A 19,907-nucleotide genomic window follows, 5' to 3' on the forward strand; every position below is an offset into this window, starting at 1 on the left:
TCCTCATTTTCTCAGTGGTCAATCTACAATTTCCACCATTACCTCCCTGCTCAGAGACTAGGATATATCAATGCAAACTACTCAATGTGTTTGGGGTTGTTGTTTTGTTTTTTTTAGCTTTTTTAGCTCCTTCATCTATTTTTTGTTTGTTTGTTTCTTCTCAAACTCCTACTAATACTTCTAGATATTAAATGACCTTTTTGGATAAGTGACTCCTAAATTTTAAACTTAAAAAGTAGTTGTTCTATCCTATATGATTTTATTGTAATTGCTATATTATACTTGGATTTTTTATTTGTTTGCCCAATAATTCTGTGGAGTATATAACAATCTTTTTCTTCTCACTAATGGCAGGTAAAAAATAGAATCTACACAGAATAAAAGGAAAGCTTACCTTTTTAAATGAAGAATGTGGATATAACGTTCCTGACTTGTTGTATGTATATACCAGGAAATGAGGGTCTAAAAATGACCTAATTCAACCAAGATAATGACACTTCATTGTATGAATTTAATCAATAAAAGAAACTTCCAGAATCATAAAATTAAACAAATTTACTTTCAATTATATAAACTCAGATATCTAAACAATTAAATGTACTCATATTTCCATGATCTAATAGCATAATGTGTGCATAAGAGAAAAAATAAGCAGAATAACCAGATTCCAGTATGGAAGCTGCAATGACACAGCTTCACCTGTAGTCAAAACCAGAGCTTCTAGATTTCCACCGCGAAGCTCTCTTGTAGATTTAACCATCAATACATCTAATGCCAGTCAATATTTACAAACAAGTAGCCATTAGTTGATAAAGGCAAAAAACATGCTTTTATTATTAGTTTTTATGCAGTTATTTTGCCATTAAAACAACCCCATTGTTCTCATTGCCTTAAAACAGCAATGGATGTTCACACATTTACTGCAGGTTGGGCTAATGCTACCTTCATTCTGGGACCCAGGAAAAGGCCTGGCCCCTCCTTGGAAAACAACTTTCTTTTTAGCAGAAAGAGAAAAAAAATTGTAGAAGCACAGCATAGTTCTCAAAGCCTTTGTTTAGAGGCGGGATACTAGTGTCCTGCTCACAGTTCATAAGCCAACCTAAAGGATCTCTGTAGACAAACCCAATATAAACATGCTTCAGAAGTTAAGTCTTTCTCCTGGAAGAAAGTGGTCATCATGGAACAATCTAACAACATTATTTATTGTAGGGGGACTGGACTTTTTCAAGGATGCCAAACACCAAAAGGCATTTCAAGGCCAGAATTGAGAGGACTAGAGCATTCGCAGGGTACTTTCAGTCACCACGAACTCTCAGTCCTCTTCGTTGTCTCTCATTCCTCATAACCTTTCCTTTTCCTCAAGTCACATAACAAAACTAGAGAGATCCCCTGAGAAAAACAGATATTGATCAGTTCACATTTTATATACACTCTTATGGAAAAATCTCTGAATGGCCTGGGCTGGTTCAGGTGCAAGTATCTGGGGAAAATAATATATCAGGGAGAATTAATATAAAACCATCCACACAGACAACATACTGGAAAATTCAACCTATCAAATGGACTCTATCAAATTGCAAGAATTTATAGCAAAAGAATAAGACTCACAGATTCTACACATTGCCAAGTTACTCAATTAGGAAAACAAAAGGGACATTTGCAGATATGCAGATTCAGAAAGCATGCCATCTGCATATTCTCTCTAAAGAATATAATGTGAAAGTATTCTACAGGAACAATATCTGAGTTAACATAAAATTACAACAGAAAAAAAATACAAAACAGTGATAAAATTTGAAAAATACAAGACATTTAAGTAACTGAAAGCACTGGATTTACATCTTAAATGTAAGAATTTAAAAAATAAAGTAACAATATTACGATATAAATTTAGATGTAAGAGGCACAAGAGAGGAATCTGAGGACCTAGAAAGGAAAATAAAAATATAATGATGATAAAATTTTATTTTGTATCAATAAATTCCACAAAGAAAGTAAGAAGACAATCAATAGGGTGGCATATTTGCAACATATAGAACAGATAAAGGGCTAAGCTCTATAGCAGTGGTTCTCAACCTGTGGGTCGCGACCCCTTTGGGGGTCGAACGACCCTTTCACAGGAGTCATCTAAGACCATTGGAAAACAAATATATAATTACATATTGTTTTGTGATTAATTACTATGCTTTAATTATGTTCAATTTGTAACAATGAAATTGGGGGTCACCACAACATGAGGAACTATATTAAAGGGTCGCGGCATTAGGAAGGTTGAGAACCACTGCTCTGTAGTAACAAAAATTCTCTAAATCTGATTATAGAAAATAAGAAAGAAAAGCAGAATGACAAGGCACAGATTGAAAATAAATAATGAAGACACATGAATAAAAATAAAAACCCAAAAGAAAAAACAAAATCTTGGGAGAGGCAATTCAATTAGAATGGTCAGTAAACATTTGAAAAGATACTATATGATATTAAGAAGCAGTGAAGTGCATATTAAAACAACAATAAAGTAGTAGTTCTTATCCATTGGTTAACAAAATAAATGAGTAAAGATACTCATTTTGTTGGCAATGTAGAGTATAGGGATGCATTTGAATTGTTGGTGTGAGTGAAAACTGGTATAATTCTTTGAAGTAAAAATTTGGCAATGAGAATTTTCTTATTTATTACCCATCAATTTCACTGGTGCCCAGGAAGTCATGTCTAGAGATATCCATAGTAAAGCTTTCCTTGCTATAAATAATGGGTGGATAATTAATAAATGAGAAATATTCATTTGAAGGCTGTATGCTTAGTAAAAATAAACTCATTTGGCACAGAGCAATATGAATCTCAGAAAAGTAACATTATGTAAAATGTTGTATAATAAACAACCACAAAACCACAACCACATACAACAGAATACGTATCTATTGCTCACACTTCTTTGTCACATGTGGCTGGCCATGGAAGTTCTGCTAATTGGCCAGGCTTGATCTATGGTACTGGATTCAGCCATATTTAGGAATGATTAGGGCACCTTGGCTGTAGTCCACATGTATCTAGCTTTCAGCATGCTGGCCTATGCATATTGTCACGAGGATGGCAGACAAACAGGAAAGAAAGCAGAAAAGCATGAGAGCTTCTCAAGCCTCTGTTTGAATCAAGTCAGGTAATAACATTTTGGCCAAAGAAATCAAATAGTCTATATAAGTGTGGGGTCCGAGGTAAAAATGATGAGAAGCCTCTTGTCTAAAACTATTAATAATCTCAGACAGCAACACTGGAACATTAAGCCAAATACAGGGCCCTTCTAACCATAAGGCCCTGAGGCACCACACATCATGAATTTGGCCTTGCATAAGTGAATTCAGATTCAAGGGCTGGGTAGTGGGGGGGCTGATGGAAATGTATTTATCCCATCTCTTGATGATAGTCACACAGTTAATTATATGGCAAAGAGTGAAGATATAGGAAAAGGTAGTTTTGGGTGTACTTTTGTGGTGCACCATATTAATATAAATAAATTGATGGAATATATGGTATTAAGTCATTACATTTATTAAGAAACACTCAAAACATCAGGATTCTTATTGATCTCTAGACATAAATGAATGAAGATAAAACAGAAGAATATTGCCATTATTGTAATTGTGATTGGCACTGGGGAGTAAGAGAAATAGATCTGGGTAAGGAAATAACAAATTTCACTATTACCATCCATGGGCAATACACTTCAATTTAAATAGTGTAGGCACAATACTTCCATGTCTGTCACTAATTGTTTAAATTATTCTCAGAATTATCCATTTCTTTTTTATCATTCAAAAGAAAAAAAAGGCATAAAATATTGATCTAATATAAATTATGGACTTTGGGTTGTAATGATGTGTGGATTTAGGTAATCAATTATAACAATACTAGAGGCCTAGTGCACGAAGTTCATGCATTTGGGAGGGGATCCAACTGATGGCTTAGGCCCACTCCCCACAGGGGGCAAGCATAAGCTGGTAGTGGAACATCCTTAGCACTGCCTCGAAGGCGGGAGAGGCTCCTGCCACCTCCGCTGCACTCACCAGCCATGAGCCCAGCTTCTGGCTGAGTGGCGTTCCCACTATGGGAGCTCACTGACCACCAAGGGCAGCTCCTGCATTGAGCGTCTGCCCCCTTGTGGTCAGTGAACATCATAGGGACTGGTAATTCTACCATCGGGCAAAATCAGCTCTCCAACATCCCCTGAGGGGTCCAGATGCCATCAAGCTGAATCCTCATTTGGCCATTCTGTATGCCAAGAGAGCCAGTGTCTTCATCAAATTACAGAAGCCAAATGCTGCCATCGAGACTGTGACAGAGCTATTGAAAAATCCTGATTCAGCTCAGCCTGGCAAGTGGTGAGGGAAAGCACACAGACTTCTGGGCCACTGGGAAGAAGCAGCCCGTGATCTTGCCCTTGCATGTAAGTTGGATTATAATGAAGATGCTGTTGCAATGCTGAAAGAAGTTCAACCAAAGGCCCAGAAAATTGCAGAACATTGGAGAAAGTATGAGTGGAAATGGGAAGAGCAAGAGATCAAAGAAAGAATGGAAAGGGTTAAGAAGGCTCAGGGAGAACATGAGAAAGCCCAGAGAGAGGAAGAAGCCAGAAGTCAATCAGGAGCTCAGTATGGCTCTTTTCCAGGGGGCTTTCCTGGGGGAATGCCTGGTAATTTTCCTGGAGGCATGCCTGGAATGGGAGGAGGCATGCCTGGAATGGCAGGAATGCCTGAGCTCAATAAAATTCTTAGTGATCCAGAGGTTCTTTCAGCCATGCAGAATCCAGAAGTTATGGTGGCCTTCCAGGATGTGGCTCAGAACCCAGAAAATATGTCAAAATATCAGAGCAACCCAAAGGTTATGAATCTCATCAGTAAATTGTCAGCCAAATTTGGAGGGCCAGCATAATGCCCTTGTGACAGATAAAGCCCTTGCTGAAGGAAAAACAACTTGGATCGCCCAATGGATGTCGCAATAATACAAACCAGTGTACCTCTGACCTTCTCATGACAAAAGCTGGGGTGCTTGAAGAGAATCCCAACCCCTCTGCCACAAATGCAGCTGTAACATTTCACAGTGGTTTGCCATTATGGTATGCATTCAGATAATGTTTTCCTACTGGAAATTAAACCTTAAAAATATTTAAACCTTAAAAATATTTAAAAACAAATTGAAAGGGTGTGTTAAATCCTTCATATATGTATATAAACCATACTGTTAAATGTTATCTATTGAAGGATGAGTTATGAACTACATAAAGAGCAAGGAAATAAGCACCATTACTCAATAATACCTGTCAGTAATAACACCCTATTTCCACTTTCATAAAAACAAAATTGTGGGTAGGTTTTATTTAATAGAAAAATGAAATATAAATAGAACATTGGGACAAGTACGCACAAAGTTATTAATATTGATTTCCTAGAGTGAAGATAGAAAACAGAATACTTAATATGCTAAAAGTACATACAAAATGAGAAAAAATATTCTAGAATGTCAAGTACAGTTCTTAAAATTACGTACATATATGTGAAATAACAAGAAGACAAAAAAAGCTAAACATCCTATCTAATAATAGAGAAATATGGTAATTAACCATAACTTCGCTACCCTTCCCATTGGCTAATCAGCAGGATATGCAAATTAGCTGCCAACCAAGATGGCGGCCAGCAGCCAGGAAGCTGAAGCGAACATGAGGCTTGCTTGCTCCAGTTACAGAGGAAGCCAAGGTCCCCCGCCTGCCGCAGCCCAGCTCTGAGCTCCATATGCAACAATGTTGCAATTATAGAAGCTAAACAAACCCAGAAACCTGCTTTCAGCCGCCAGCGGGCTCAGAGCTTAGAGTGGCCAGTAATGGCAACAGAGTTTCAATTATAGAAGCTAAACAAACCCAGATACCTGCTTTCAGCCAGCCACAGCCTCAGAGCTGGAGCCGGCTCTCAGCTCCAGTGACAGCTATAGAAGGTAAATAAATCCCAGAATAAAAAAAAATAATAATAATAAAAAAAGAGGCTGGGAGCTTTAGTCACCCACCAGCCTGAAAATGGCCCTCGGTCCCTCACCCAGACTGGCCAGGCACCCCAGTGGGTACCCCCACCCTGAAGGAGGTGTGACCAGCTGCAAACAGCCACCAGCCGGTAATCCAGGCTGGCCAGGCACCCAAGCAGGACCCCCACCCCGAAGAGGGTGTGACCAGCTGCAAACAGCCATCAGCCCCTCACCCAGGCTGGCCAGGCACGCAAGCGGGACCCCCACCCTGATCCGGGACACACTTCAGGGCAAACCAGCAGGCCCCCACCTGTGCACCAGGCCTCTATCCTATATAATAAAAGGGTAATATGCAAACTGACCCTAACATCAGAAAGACTGGGAATGACTGGTCACTATGACACACACTGACCACCAGGGGGAAGACGCTCAATGCAGGAGCTGTCCCCTGGTGGTCATGTGCTCTCACAGGGGGGAGCTCTGCTCAGCCACAAGCCAGGCTGATGGCTACCAGTACAGCAGTGGTGGTGGGAGCCTCTCCTGCCTCCTCAGCAGCGCTAAGGATGTCTGACTGCAGGTTAGGTCTGCTCCCCGCTGGCAAATGGACATCCCCTGAGGGCTGCCGGGCTGCCAGAGGGATGTCTGATTGCCATATTAGGCCCAATCCCCCGGGGAGCAGGCCTAAGCCAGCAGGTGGTCATCCCCCAAGGGGTTCCAGACTGCGAGAAGGCACAGGCCCAACTGAGGGACCCGCTACCCCTGAGTGCACAAATTTTTGTGCACCGGGCCTCTAGTAGTCAAATAAAATTATACCCTTAATTGTTACAATTGTAGTTGCATTTTAAGGAGCTACACAGAGTAATCTTAATCTATCTAACATGCCTAATATTGATATCATTAAATTAGAATTTGGCTTGAAAATTAAGTTTCAAATCTCAAAATCAAGGCTGAAATTCTAGTCTTACATGATTCATGAAGAAGATATAACATGTTAAACAGTGAAATATTCATGTTTTTTTTTTTTAGTCACAATTTAGGGTACTGACTATACAATTTTAAGACACTAAAAACTATATGAAAAAAGAATGTTCACTTACTGTTTTTTAAGATGGAGAGAGTATGTTTTCCTGTTAATTTGGATGGCATAAATGACCTACAACAGAGTATTCAGAGAGAAAGTAATCATTAAAAATGTGAAATTCTTCAAACCAAAGACATACTTCTTTAAAATGTAAACTAAGATTATATCATGCGTATGCCAAAATTATATTCATATATAGAAGTATATTGCTATCTTTCTTTAATCACAGGATGTATGACAGAAACTCAAGGAGTCTAAATCTATTTCAAATTAAGAGAATTAGTCATTGGCATTTATTACGTATCATAATCAATGTAATTTACAATGATTACGTTTAGAAATGCTGAGGAACCTTTGAAGAAACTTTAATTTTATTATCTTCTTTTCTACTTTTCAGCTTCTAGCACAGATACATGGAAAATCCGAGGACTATAATGCAGGTGAAAGGGAGTAGCCATAACTGCCAGAAGCAACGCCTGCACTCAGCCTTTCACCTTGCTGCTCTCTCCAGGATTTGCCTCACAGCGTTCAGGGACAGTCCACGTTTAATAAGAAGTCCCCTCACCCCAACTCCAGATCTTTCCATGGGTCATGCAGCTTCCCTCTTGTTGAGACTCAGTTGATGCTCTCCCCATTCCTATTTTTATTTCCCTCCCCTCCCACAATGCTCAACACAAGGGCAAACCCTAATTTACAGAAATCCCCTCAGAGATTGCAGCTCAGAGAACACACTCTGGAGCATCAGCATCGAGCATATCCATTTCTTATGGGGTAGCAAGTAGTTAATTCTGGTAAAGGTTCCATGTTTGCAAAGAATGTGAATTTTGTCATTGGATGCAATTTTCTGTGTTGTCATTTTCAACTCTGTAGTGTTCAGTGATCTGCAGTCTATTGAAAAAGGTGCGTTGGCATTTCCAAGTTTATCGTGACTTGTTTCTTTCTCCTTTCAATCTGAGGGTTTTATGCCCTGCATCATTTTGGAGCTATGTTGTTGAGTGCGAACAGATTTAGTATGTTGATATCTTCAGGATAAATTGAGCACTTTATCAATAATAAGGTAGCATTTATTTCTGAAAGTATTTCTTCAAATTCTACTCTGATATTAGTATAGTTACACCAATCTACTGTTGATGTTTTAACTATTTTACTTTAACTTTTGATCCATTTTATGTAATACTAGAGGCCTGGTGCACAAATTTGTGCACAGCTGGCGATCGGGCAATCAGAGCTGGCCTGCATGGGGGGAGGGACTGTGGGATGTTGGCCAGCAGTGGGAGGTTGTCTATGGGAGCACAATGACCACCAAGGGTAGCTCCTGCATTGAGCATCTGCCCCCTGTTGGTCAGTGTGCATCATAGCTACCAGCTGGTCATCCGGTTATCTGTTCATAATGGTCACTTAGGCTTTTATATAGAGAGAAGTAGTTTTTAAATTTTACATATTTATTTATAATTTAGAGATGCATCTGAAAGATAATAACAAGTAGCAATTTCCAGGGTATTGTACATATAAAGATGACTCCCAAATCTTACAAATTTCATGATGTGTTTTGTAACTTTCTTTTTATATCTACACAAAGTATGTAGAAAAAGAATAGTTTTGAGTACTACTTCTTTTAGTATCCTATCTTTATTCTATTGTTTGAGAATAAATCTGTATAATTTCTCTTCTACATTGTGGAAATCAAATAATGGCATGATCAAATATCCAGTTATTGAAGGCAGAAGCCTGATCTATGCAATAGTTGGTCTCTGTCTTACCTTCTAAACCAGCCGTGGGCAAACTACAGGCCACGGGCCGGATCTGGCCCATTTGAAATGAATAAAACTAAAAAAAAAAAAAGACCATACCCTTTTATATAATGATGTATACTTTAGATTTATATTAGTTCACACAAACAGTCCATCCATGCTTTTGTTCTGGCCCTCTGGTCCAGTTTAAGAACCCATTGTGGCCCTCGAGTCAAAAAGTTTGCCCACCCCTGTATCTAAACCCTACATGTTCTACATTTCTGTTCCCTGATTTTTATATAATAAATTATTGAATAAAATGGGAATAATAAAAATTCTGCCTTACTCTGGCCCTAAAATAAAATGCCTTACTGTTCATAACATTAAGCTTGACACTTGTTACAGTTTCCTCTTGGTGCTATTGTTTTACTTAGATTCATGTAAATCTCATTGAGTCTGTTCTCTTCTAAAGTGAGATACTGTGTGAGTATTTGGTGAGTATGTGTGTGCAAATGTGTGAATAATTTTCTGAAATATTCTTTCTGGATATAGTCATTATTTTTCTCAATATGTTAGTGTGGTGAGTTTATTGAATATATATTTCTAATATTAAGAGATCCTTCCACAGAGAATAAAGCTACTTGGTCATAATGTTTCACAGTTATTTGCTAATTTCAATTTTAAATATTCTGCAAGTATAAGAACCTATAACTTTCTTTTCTCCCACTTTATTTGTCTGCTATGTAACAACGTTACATTAGCCTCTTAAAATGATTAAAATTCTGAAGGATTGATTTATGTTCTATTCTCTGAAAAAGATACTTATCTTTTCTTAAATATTGCCTGAAGCCTTAAAGCCTTTTGACTAGTAGAATTTTGTGGGCAACTTATTTAAATCTATCGATATATAAAGGGTGTGCCAAAATTCACGCAAAAAGTAATTTTGACAGAAAAACATAGTTTTATAATTAAAAATTGTAAATTTTTTATTGATTCATAAAGTATACAGTATAGGGTTATGTATGGAATAGCATATTGGGTAAATGGTATCCAAGGCTTTGCTGGCACATACACATTCTTTTGTTGAAATTTTCCATGACTGTTTTGCATAAGTGGCTGAATTTCGTTGATGCAGTGCTCAATATCCTCCTTCAAGGCATGGGTGGTAGTGGGCTTGTTGGCATAAATCTTAGACTTCAAAAAACCCCAAAGAAAAAGGTCCAACAGCGTTAAATAGCATGATCTGGGCGGCCAATTCTGGTCACCAAAACGGGAAATTACACGACCGGGAAATGACTCATGCAGTAATTGAATTGTTTCACGGGCTGTATGGCATGTGGCACCGTCTTGTTGAAACCACATGTCATCCACATCCATATCTTGCAATTTAGACACAAAAAACTGGATTATCATGTTGTGGTAGCGAGCACCATTAACTCTTATTGCCTGAGCAGCCGCATTTTTGAAGAAGAATGGTCCGATGATGCCTCCAGCCCAAAATCCGCACCAAACAGTGACACGTTGTGGATATTTTGCCCGATATGCTATTTCATACATAACCTTATACTGTGTACTTTATGAATCAATAACAAAATTACAATTTTTAATTATAAACCCGTGTTTTCTATCAAAATTACTTCTTGCGTGAATTTTGGGACACCCTTTATAAAAGCCTAAGCAATCAAACAAACGACTGAACAACTGGTCAACCAGTTGCTATGATATGCACTGACCACCAGGGGGCAGATGCTCAACGCAGGAGCTGCCCCCTGGTGGTCAGTGTGCTCCCACAGTCAACCTCCCACGGCCAGCCAACCTCCCACAGTCCTTCCCCCCAGCCAACCACACCCCCACTTCCCCGATTGTTCCCCATCACTGGCCAGGCTGAGGGACCCCACCCATGCATGAATTCATGCACCAGGCCTCTAGTTTATTAATAAAAATGTTTTCATGATTGTAAGTATAATCTATAATCAGATATTGCATTTCTACTTTAGTCAAAAGAAACCTATTTGGGGGAAAACAGATATCAAGATGATAGTTTTATAACAAACCTTATCAATAATTACAGAAAATTAATTTTATATGAGTTCAATACCCACTGCCTGTCTTCTACACATGTCAATTAAAATTAAGGAGACTATTACCACTTTAATTTTTCCATATCACTGTTAAGGTGTATTTTTTTTAATTTACTGGGAGAATCATTTTAAAATCTCTAATGTAATTGTGGATTTGTCAACTATTTTACTACTACATATTTTTGAGTCATGTTTTGATACACTCTTAGTAGATGCAAATATTTTTAAGATTATTATGCCTTCTTGATAAAGGAAGATATTTATCATTAAGATAAATATTAGGACATGCAATTACTTATCCTATTAATAGCCTTGTCCTGCAGGCTACTTCTTTTATATCAATTTATCAACTTACATTTACTATGGATTTAGGTTTCAGTTTAAATTTTTTACATTCTTTTCTTTTAATCTATTTGTCTTATATTTAAAGAGTATTTCTTACAGATAGCATTTAATTTTTTCGCCCAAAGTGGCCATCTCTGATGTAGTTGGAAAGTTTACACTTATTACTTTTAAAGAAATTTGTATATTAGAGTATAAAGCAAATATGTTGTTGTTTACTTTTGCCATATATGTTTGCCCCCCCCCCATTTTTCTTTACTGAAATTGGATATATCAATATAAACAAGGTTTTAATATAAACACACATGCATATTTATACACACCCCAACACATGTGCACACACACACCTTATATCATGTTTGTGCATAACACACACATATTTTCTGACATAAGCCACTGAATTACATATAAACAGTGAAATCCCTGTCATAATTAGCATACCAAACATAGAGATTGACTTCTAAACACCATTTTCCTCTCCCTACTGATAGGAAACAGGTGCATAAATTGAAAAAATAGCTAAAATGTAATTAAAAATAGATTAAACAATGAAAAAGAAAATATGGTAAGAAGTGAAAAATGTAACAGAAACAAAGAACATACAAAGATAATAAAAATCAATAGGTTTAAATCCACTCTATCAAGAATTAAATTTTAAGAATCTCCAAGTCCAGAGATATTCATTCAGTGGTGAACTGCACTACACATTTGAATAAGGAAAAATACTAACCTTATAAAAATGCATGAAATATAGTCAGAACACTTCCCAACTACTTAAATGAAGCAGTATCAACCAGATATTGCAATAAGACAACTGCAAAATACCTACAGCAAATGTCATAGTTATTTTTAAAATATTGATAGCTTCTTCCTACAATAAAAGCAAAACAAACACAAAAGCATCAATAAACTAAATGAACTATTACCTGCTACTCAACATCATAGGGGATTCCTAGACAGTAAAAAAAAAAAAAAAAGGCATAGAGATTTGGGGGAAAAACTGTGCTTTTCTGCAACTGATATGAATGCAACAAATAGAAAAGCCAAAAGAAACAACAGAAAACTATTATTTATGACAGTGATTTATTATTTGCAAATATTGATATAGTTAAATATATAAGAATCAATTTTATTTCTATAATGTTAGAGATAAAATATTGGAAAGATAAATGTTATTAATACCATTTACGAAAGCATCAGAATAAAAACATATGCATACCTCAACATAAAACTACAAACTATAAAAAAGAAAATTAAATAAGAGCTAAGAAAATGATGTATCAATACCATGAATTGGAAATATTGATATTAAGTTTTTATTACAATCAAAATTTAATTGTAGTTTGAATGTTATCCAACAACTTATTTGTAAAATTTTGGCAAGATAATTTCAAGTATATATATAAAAACAAGAGACTTTAAATAGACAAAATTCTGAAGAAAAGCAAAATGTAGAAAGACATATATTTATTTATTTAACTGATTTTAGAGAGAAAGATGAAGGGAGAGGGAGGGAGAGAAGAGAGAGAGACAAACATAAATGTGAGAGAGCAATATCAATGGGTGCTGCCTCTTGCACGCCCCCTACTGGGGATCCAAGCCTGCAACCTGGGCATGTGCCCTAAGAGGAATCAAACCAGCAAACTTTGGGTACATGAGACAAAGCTCAAACAACTGAGCCACAGTAGCCATGGCAAAAACAGAAAGACTTTAAATACTAAATTTCAAGACTTACTATAAAGCTACAGTAATTAAGATAGTGGGCCATTTGTTTAAAAACAATTATATCACCTAGAAAAAAAAATGAGTTTAGAATAAATCCACAAAAGATAATTTTTTGGGGGGGACAGAGGTGCCTATTTAAATTAAAGGAAAAATAATATTTTTCCTATGAGTATCTATTGACTTACATGAAGGCCATAGGAAAAAATTACTTTTGACACCTTTCCATATGATAAAAGTATCTTAGAAATGTTCACAGATATGTCAAAACTAATATTATAATGTTTTGAGAAGAAACTATAGGAGAATATTTCCATGACCTTGTGTTAGTCAATAATTATTAAATAGACAAAAAAAGAATGGCCATAAAATAAATAGTTAATTAATTAAACACCATCAAAATTAAAAGCTGTTGTGCATCAAAAGCAGTGGTTCTCAACCTTCCTAATGCCACAACCCTTTAATACAGTTCCTCATGTTGTGGTGACCCCCAATTTCATCGTTACAAATTGAACATAATTAAAGCATAGTGATTAATCACAAAATAATATGTTATTATATATGTGTTTTCTGATGGTCTTAGGCGATCCCTGTGAAAGGGGTCAATATGCCTAATTTGCATATCAGGTTGAGAACCGCTGATCTAAAGAAACAATTAAGAATGTTAAAAGGCAATCCCCAGACTACAGATTGATACTTGCAATTCATATCCAATTGGCCTATTAATATTCTACATGTCACTCATCATCATTATTTGTGGGATGACAAATAAATAAAAAAGGATAGGAAAAGGGAATAAAAGTAGCAAAATTGCAAACAACAAATATTGAAAATGCCAAGTATTAGTAAGAATGTGGAATAACAGAAACTCATACCCTGCTAGTGGAAATCTAACACCTGCCAGAATGGCTATCTACCACCAATAAACCAACAAATAACAAGTGTTGGCAAGGATGTGGAGAAAAGGAAATCCTAGTGCACTGATGGTGGGAATGCAGCCACTGTAGAAACATACCGAGTTTCCCCCCAAATTAAAAGTGGAATGATCAAACAACTGAACAGCAGGCTGCATGGGGAGACGAAGCCAGAGTGGGGGCCATAGGAGCGACCAGGCCAGCAGTGGGGACAGTTGGAGGTGACCAGGCCAGCATGGGGAGGGCAGTTAGGGGCAATTAGACTTGCAGGGGGGAGAGTGAGGGGCAACTAGGCCAGTGGTAGGGCAGTTGGGGGCAACCAGACCAGCAGGGGGTGGGGTCAGTTAGGGGCAACCAGGCTGGCAGGGGGGGCAGTAAGGGGTGACCAGGCTGGAGGAGGGGGCAGTTAGGAGTGACTAGGCTGGCAGGGAGGGGGAAGTTGGAGGCGACCTGGCCAGGAGTGGAGGGCAGTTAGGGGCAACCAGGCCATGGGGGGGGGGGGCAGTTAGGGGCGATTAGGTTGGTACATAGAGGCAGTGAGGGGCAATAAGGCCAGCGGGGTAGGGAGGGCAGTTAGGGGCAACCAGGCAGGCAGGCAGGTGAGCAATTAGGAGCCAGTGGTCCAGGATTGTGAGAGGGATGTCCGACTGCTGGTTTAGGCCCGATCCCAAGGATCGGACATCCCCCAAGGAGTCCTGGATTGGAGAGGATTCAGACTGGGCTGAGGGGATGCCCCCCTGTGCACAAATTTCATGCACTGGGCCTCTAGTTTGATTATAAGATTATATACCTTACAAGTGTACATTTCTATGATATATGATCTTCATATTGTATTTTCAAATCATCCACAGTTAAATCATCTTCCCTCACCATATATTTGACACCCCTTACCCTCTACTACCTCCTCCACCCTGCTTCCCTCTGGTAACCACTATACAGCTTGTTGTCTAATTCTACGAGTATTTGTTTGTTTTTCTTATTTGTTCATTTGTTGCTTTTGGTTTTATATCCCACATATGAGTGAAATCAGAAGATTGTTAACTATTTCTGACTTATTCTGCTTAGCATGGTATTCTCAATATCCATTCATGTTCTCACAAATGGTAGTATTTCCTCTTTTCTTATGGTTGAGTACTATGTACACATCACATCTTCTTTATCCTACCATGGAATCAGTGTATCCTGGGATTGTGGGAAGGGTGGTGTCATATGATTTTAAAGATGTGTTAGTTTCTCAAAAGGAAAAAAGTATCAGTGCTGTCTGTTTTATCTTAGGTCAGCTCTATTATATTTTTTATGAATTTAACTATTTAAAAAAATATAGATGCATATATGTTTGATAATTTATTTACCCATTTATATATTTCTCATTCCTAATGTGACTTTTAAAAATATATATATTTTATTGATTTTTTTACAAAGAGGAAGGGAGAGGGATAGAGTTAGAAACATCGATGAGAGAGAAACATCGATCAGCTGCCTCCTGCACACCTCCTACTGGGGATGTGCCTGCAACCAAGGTACATGCCCTTGACCGGAATCGAAACTGGGACCTTTCAGTCCACAGGCTGATGCTCCATCCACTGAGCCAAACCGGTTAGGGAAAATGTGATATATTTTTTACTCTCATTTCCATTTTCCTTAGTCTACCTCACCAAAATATGTCCTACATTTCTATCAGAAATAATCTTTTGACACTGTGGATCCAGACTATTCTAGTTTAACTCTCTCTTTCATTACTTCTACATCTTAATTTTAGCCATATCTTTAAAATTTAAGGTTATAATTAATTTTAAGTTCTAATATTCAAAACTTTTTTTGCTTTGCAGGTATTTGTAATTATAAATTATTCCCTATATCATCTTAAGAGCATGACTCAAGGTAAAGTATTTTGGTTTGTAGTTTTTTAATTCTTAAACATTAGTTATCTAATATCCATTGTAATGTATGATATCTTCTTCAATTCATGAATGATGGACATACATGTGTATTTTTAAATTACAAATAGAGATTTCAGTCTTTTTGATAAATTTTAAATTGTGACCATATAAGGAGATTTGTACTGTGATTGATTTTTAATTCTTTAACATGCTCTTGTCAATTTTGTTGAATCACCTGTATATTCCTTTTTTTTTTAAATATATTTTATTGATTTTTTACAGAGAGGAAAAGAGAGGGATAGAGAGTTAGAAACATCAATGAGAGAGAAACATCGATCAGCTGCCTCATGAACACTCCCTACTGGGGATGTGCCCACATCCAAGGTACATGCCCTTGACCGGAATCAAACCTGGGACCCTTGAGTCCGCAAGCTGACGCTCTATCCACTGAGCCAAACCGGTTAGGGCCACCTGTACATTCTTAAGAAGCATTAATTACTGTGGAGACAGAGCGGATTTACAGCAGGATCAGCAAAGCTCTGCCTTTATTTCTGGGGATGCCTCCAGCCTGAATGTGTCTGACTCTTAGTCAAAAGGACTGTGAGACTTGTCATGCACACTTAGGGAACAAAACTTCCCTGGCTAAAGTTAGCTTCCTTAGTTGCCCTCCCTATCTAGACAGGGCTGGCTTGGCTTCCTAGTGACTGAAGCTTTGTGAGGAGTAGGCTCTCAAGGCAAAAGTTCCTCCCCCAGGTCTTGTTATTCCAAACCAGAGACTCAGCATGTTTCAGGAGCAGACTGGGTTCATGAGGAGCTGACTGTGGATGTTTCTTGGATCCTGATATTTGCCCGAATTCTCTTTGTCCTGCTGCACCAGGTGCTTTGCCCTTAAAAAGCCTCATGTGTGATACACTGTGGGGTCTAGTGAGTCCTAACAAATAGCAGAAAGGGGAAACCAGTGCATTTACTCCGTGGGATCATTCAATTAATATATATCCACTGAATAAAATGTTTATTTTTGTTTTTCAAGTATTCTTTATATCTTTATGATTTGTCCACCACCATTTGAAAAAAAATGTTTTTTCTCTCAATTTTTATTTTTTAATTACAGTTGATATTCAATATTATATTAGTCCCAGGTGTACACCATGGTGGTTACATATTTATATAATTTAGGAAGTGATGCCCCGAATAATTCTGGTCCCCACTTGGCAGCATACATAATTACTATGATATTATTGACTATATTCCGTATTCTGTACTTTACATGTAGTTTACGTGCCCATGACTATGTTGTAAGAGCCAATTTGTGTTTCTTAATACCTTCACCATTGTCACCCAGCTTCCTCTCAACCCCCCTTATATCTGACAACCACCAGTTTGTTCTCTGTATCTATGAGTCTGTTTATTTCTTCATTTATTTTGTTCTTTAGATCCCACATATAAGTGAAATCATATGGTATTTGTCTTTGTAGTATTATTCACAATAGTCAAGATATGGCAGCAACCGAAGTTTCCACTGATAGACAAATGGATAAAGAAGATGTGGCACATACTATATGTAATAGAATATTACGTGGCCACTAAAAGAAATGAAATCTTACCATTTGCAACAATATGGATGGATTTAGAGGGTATTATGCTTAGAAGAAATAATTTTTTAGACTCACTATGAAAATGAATTTGAAAATTTTTCCCTTTAGTGCTATAAGATTTTATTTTACACTAGAGGCCTGGTGCATGAATTCATGCACAGGTGGGGAGATCAGGGTGGGGCTACTAGGGGGAGGGCCCACGGGCGGTTGGCTGGCTGGCCCCGCACCCTGGTCAAACTCCTCATTGACCTCCTGGTCGAATTCCTGGTTGAGGGGATAATATGCATAATAGCCTTTTATTATATAGAATGCGCTTAAGGCACTTATCAAAGTTTTACAAATTTATAATTGTTAAATGTGCCTAGTGAACTGAATATTTAAAAATGCTTACCCTTCATAATGTTCGGTATGTTGAGTGTGTGTATTGTGCTTGAGTGTACTAAACGCTTTCCTTTCTTTTTCTGCTGTTCTTGTGGACATTCTTCTTTTCGTTTTGTTCCCATTATCCTGGTATGTGTTAAACTCTTCTAAGATTTTTGACCTCTTGGGATACTTAAGTTTTTGGAATTACAGATTTTAGAAACTCATAATCACTGGATTTTGGGGGGAGTGCCATAAAGTGAGACAGTCAGACCATTCAGTCTGTAAAACCTGCCTCAGTGTCTAATAGTTTTTCAATTGGCAATTCATGCTCCTCTCTGGCCCTGCCACTGAGGTTCCAATCCTTGGATTCCTATCACATTAGTAAGTACCTTTATAACTTCATAATGTTCATATATCACTCAAGAAATTAAAACTATCAAAACACTTGTTCTCATTCAGATAAAATGACTCTTAGATACATTAATTAGAACACCACATTTCACAAAGGGATACTCATGAATTAACTTGAGCCATGCAGTTCAGTAAAAATAAAACATTTTTATAAAGTGATTTCTTAATTACTTGTGTTTCTGAAACATCGACATCATTGGTGGTGGTTCCAAGCTTCTGTGGCACTGTAATCTGCAGATGTGTTGTTTCTGAGTCTGCAGTAAGACAAACATGTGTGAGCATTCCCAGGGTGTAGCATCTTTCATCTTCATTTATTTGTCCTCTCCTGCCATGTCACTCTGAAATTCCATGTCCCAACACACACACACACACACACACACACACACACACACACACACAGACACACATTGTGTGACTCCAGGAAGAGGTCCATCTCATGTGAGAGTGTTGCCCTACCACTGTCCAGAGAGCCTAGGACTCGCTGACCTCAATCCTGACTGGGGGAGGAAGTGCTGGTCTCAGGACCCCATCCAGGCTCTCTAGGGCCCCACCGCCCCAGCAGCAGGGCGCCCTCTCCTGCCCCTGCAGACTCAGGTAAGTGAGGGCCAACTGCCCCAGGCCTGCTCTGAGCTCTCCAACCACCAGGCTCAGCAGGACCCTGAAACTAGGTGGCTCTGACAGCAGGACTGGGGACCCCCAGCCTGGCCCTGGGATCTGGAGCAAGAAGGGAGACACTGGCCTCGCCCGGGGACACTGTGCTGGGCGGCCCTCCTATGGCGCAGGTTCCCCCACTTACAATGGTCTGCGAAGGTCAACCTGCCGAGGCCTGAGAGGATCAGCAAGAGAAACAGCATTGCGAGTCAGGTGACCCTCGCCACAGTGCAGGCAGTTGGTGGCATAACTGAGGGGTCTCGCGCATGCTCAGGGGGTTGAGTTCTGGGCCAGGAGGATGGAATGTGAGACTGCTCGGCCCCGCCCACCACTGACGACCCCGCCCACGGGCCAGCTGAGCACAGGAGCTCAGGGGCGCCTATTTGCTGCCTGTGCTTTATTTCCCCAAAGCTGAAGTTCCGTTATAAAGTCACTTTCTCCTCTGGAAGCAGCTATTGGTGGTGAAGTTCTTGGCAATATGAAGAGTTCACATCATAGCTTTCTGGTACAATAGCTGAATTACTATAGTGAAGGGAAAAGGCAATAGAAATTTACACAATACTTAGTAGTGGACAACTGCCTGTTTTAATCATAGATACTGCCAGATTTCTACTATGTCTTAGGTCTAACAAATACAGACACACCCATGAACATAAAGAGACGTTGTGAAAAAACAAATATAAATCTCAATTGCCAGTTTGTTTCTTAGAAAATTTTTTGGTCAAGCAAACTAAGTGAAACACTAAAAATGAAATGTGTGCATGTATTTGTTTGAATCCCACAGTATGGAGTGACAATTTCAGTGTCAGGCTGAAAAATGATATCACAAGTATGAAGTGACCCAATGAAAACAACTTTACATTCTCATTATTTCTTCTGTATAAGAAGAGTAATGTCTAAGCAGACTAATACAAGTTAAATATAAATTTTTCCCCACATAGGTGTGGAGTTCACATGTGGAAAGGCATGGAATTAACTTGAAAAGATCTTTCATTTGATGGCTTAACATGCAAGTTAGTGTCTTGCAAAATTTTAATTTTGCAAAGATTTTTTTTTAACCAGGCAGTTTTTACTTAAATTGTTCTTCCATGGAATGCTTATGCTTGCATTCCTTACATGCAATACTTATAC

The 19,907-nt window shown here is 38.2% G+C and overlaps 1 protein-coding gene and 1 pseudogene across 1 annotated transcript in view; one reads left to right on the forward strand and one right to left on the reverse strand.

Moving 5' to 3' along the window:
• The window catches only part of LOC132228623 (A disintegrin and metallopeptidase domain 3-like), a 117,505-nt gene extending 98,481 nt beyond the window's left edge, over positions 1–19,024 (reverse strand). The window contains 4 exon segments of the mRNA XM_059685343.1: positions 395–473; positions 7,104–7,159; positions 18,297–18,379; positions 18,922–19,024. Coding sequence (XP_059541326.1) covers positions 395–473; positions 7,104–7,159; positions 18,297–18,379; positions 18,922–19,024 — 321 coding nt within the window.
• LOC132225925 (hsc70-interacting protein-like) lies at positions 3,042–5,159 on the forward strand (annotated as a pseudogene).
• Positions 19,025–19,907: the final 883 nt, after the last annotated feature.

The sequence above is a fragment of the Myotis daubentonii genome, chromosome 2 (assembly GCF_963259705.1).
Source record: "Myotis daubentonii chromosome 2, mMyoDau2.1, whole genome shotgun sequence".
In the NCBI taxonomy this organism is placed as follows: Eukaryota; Metazoa; Chordata; class Mammalia; order Chiroptera; family Vespertilionidae; genus Myotis; species Myotis daubentonii.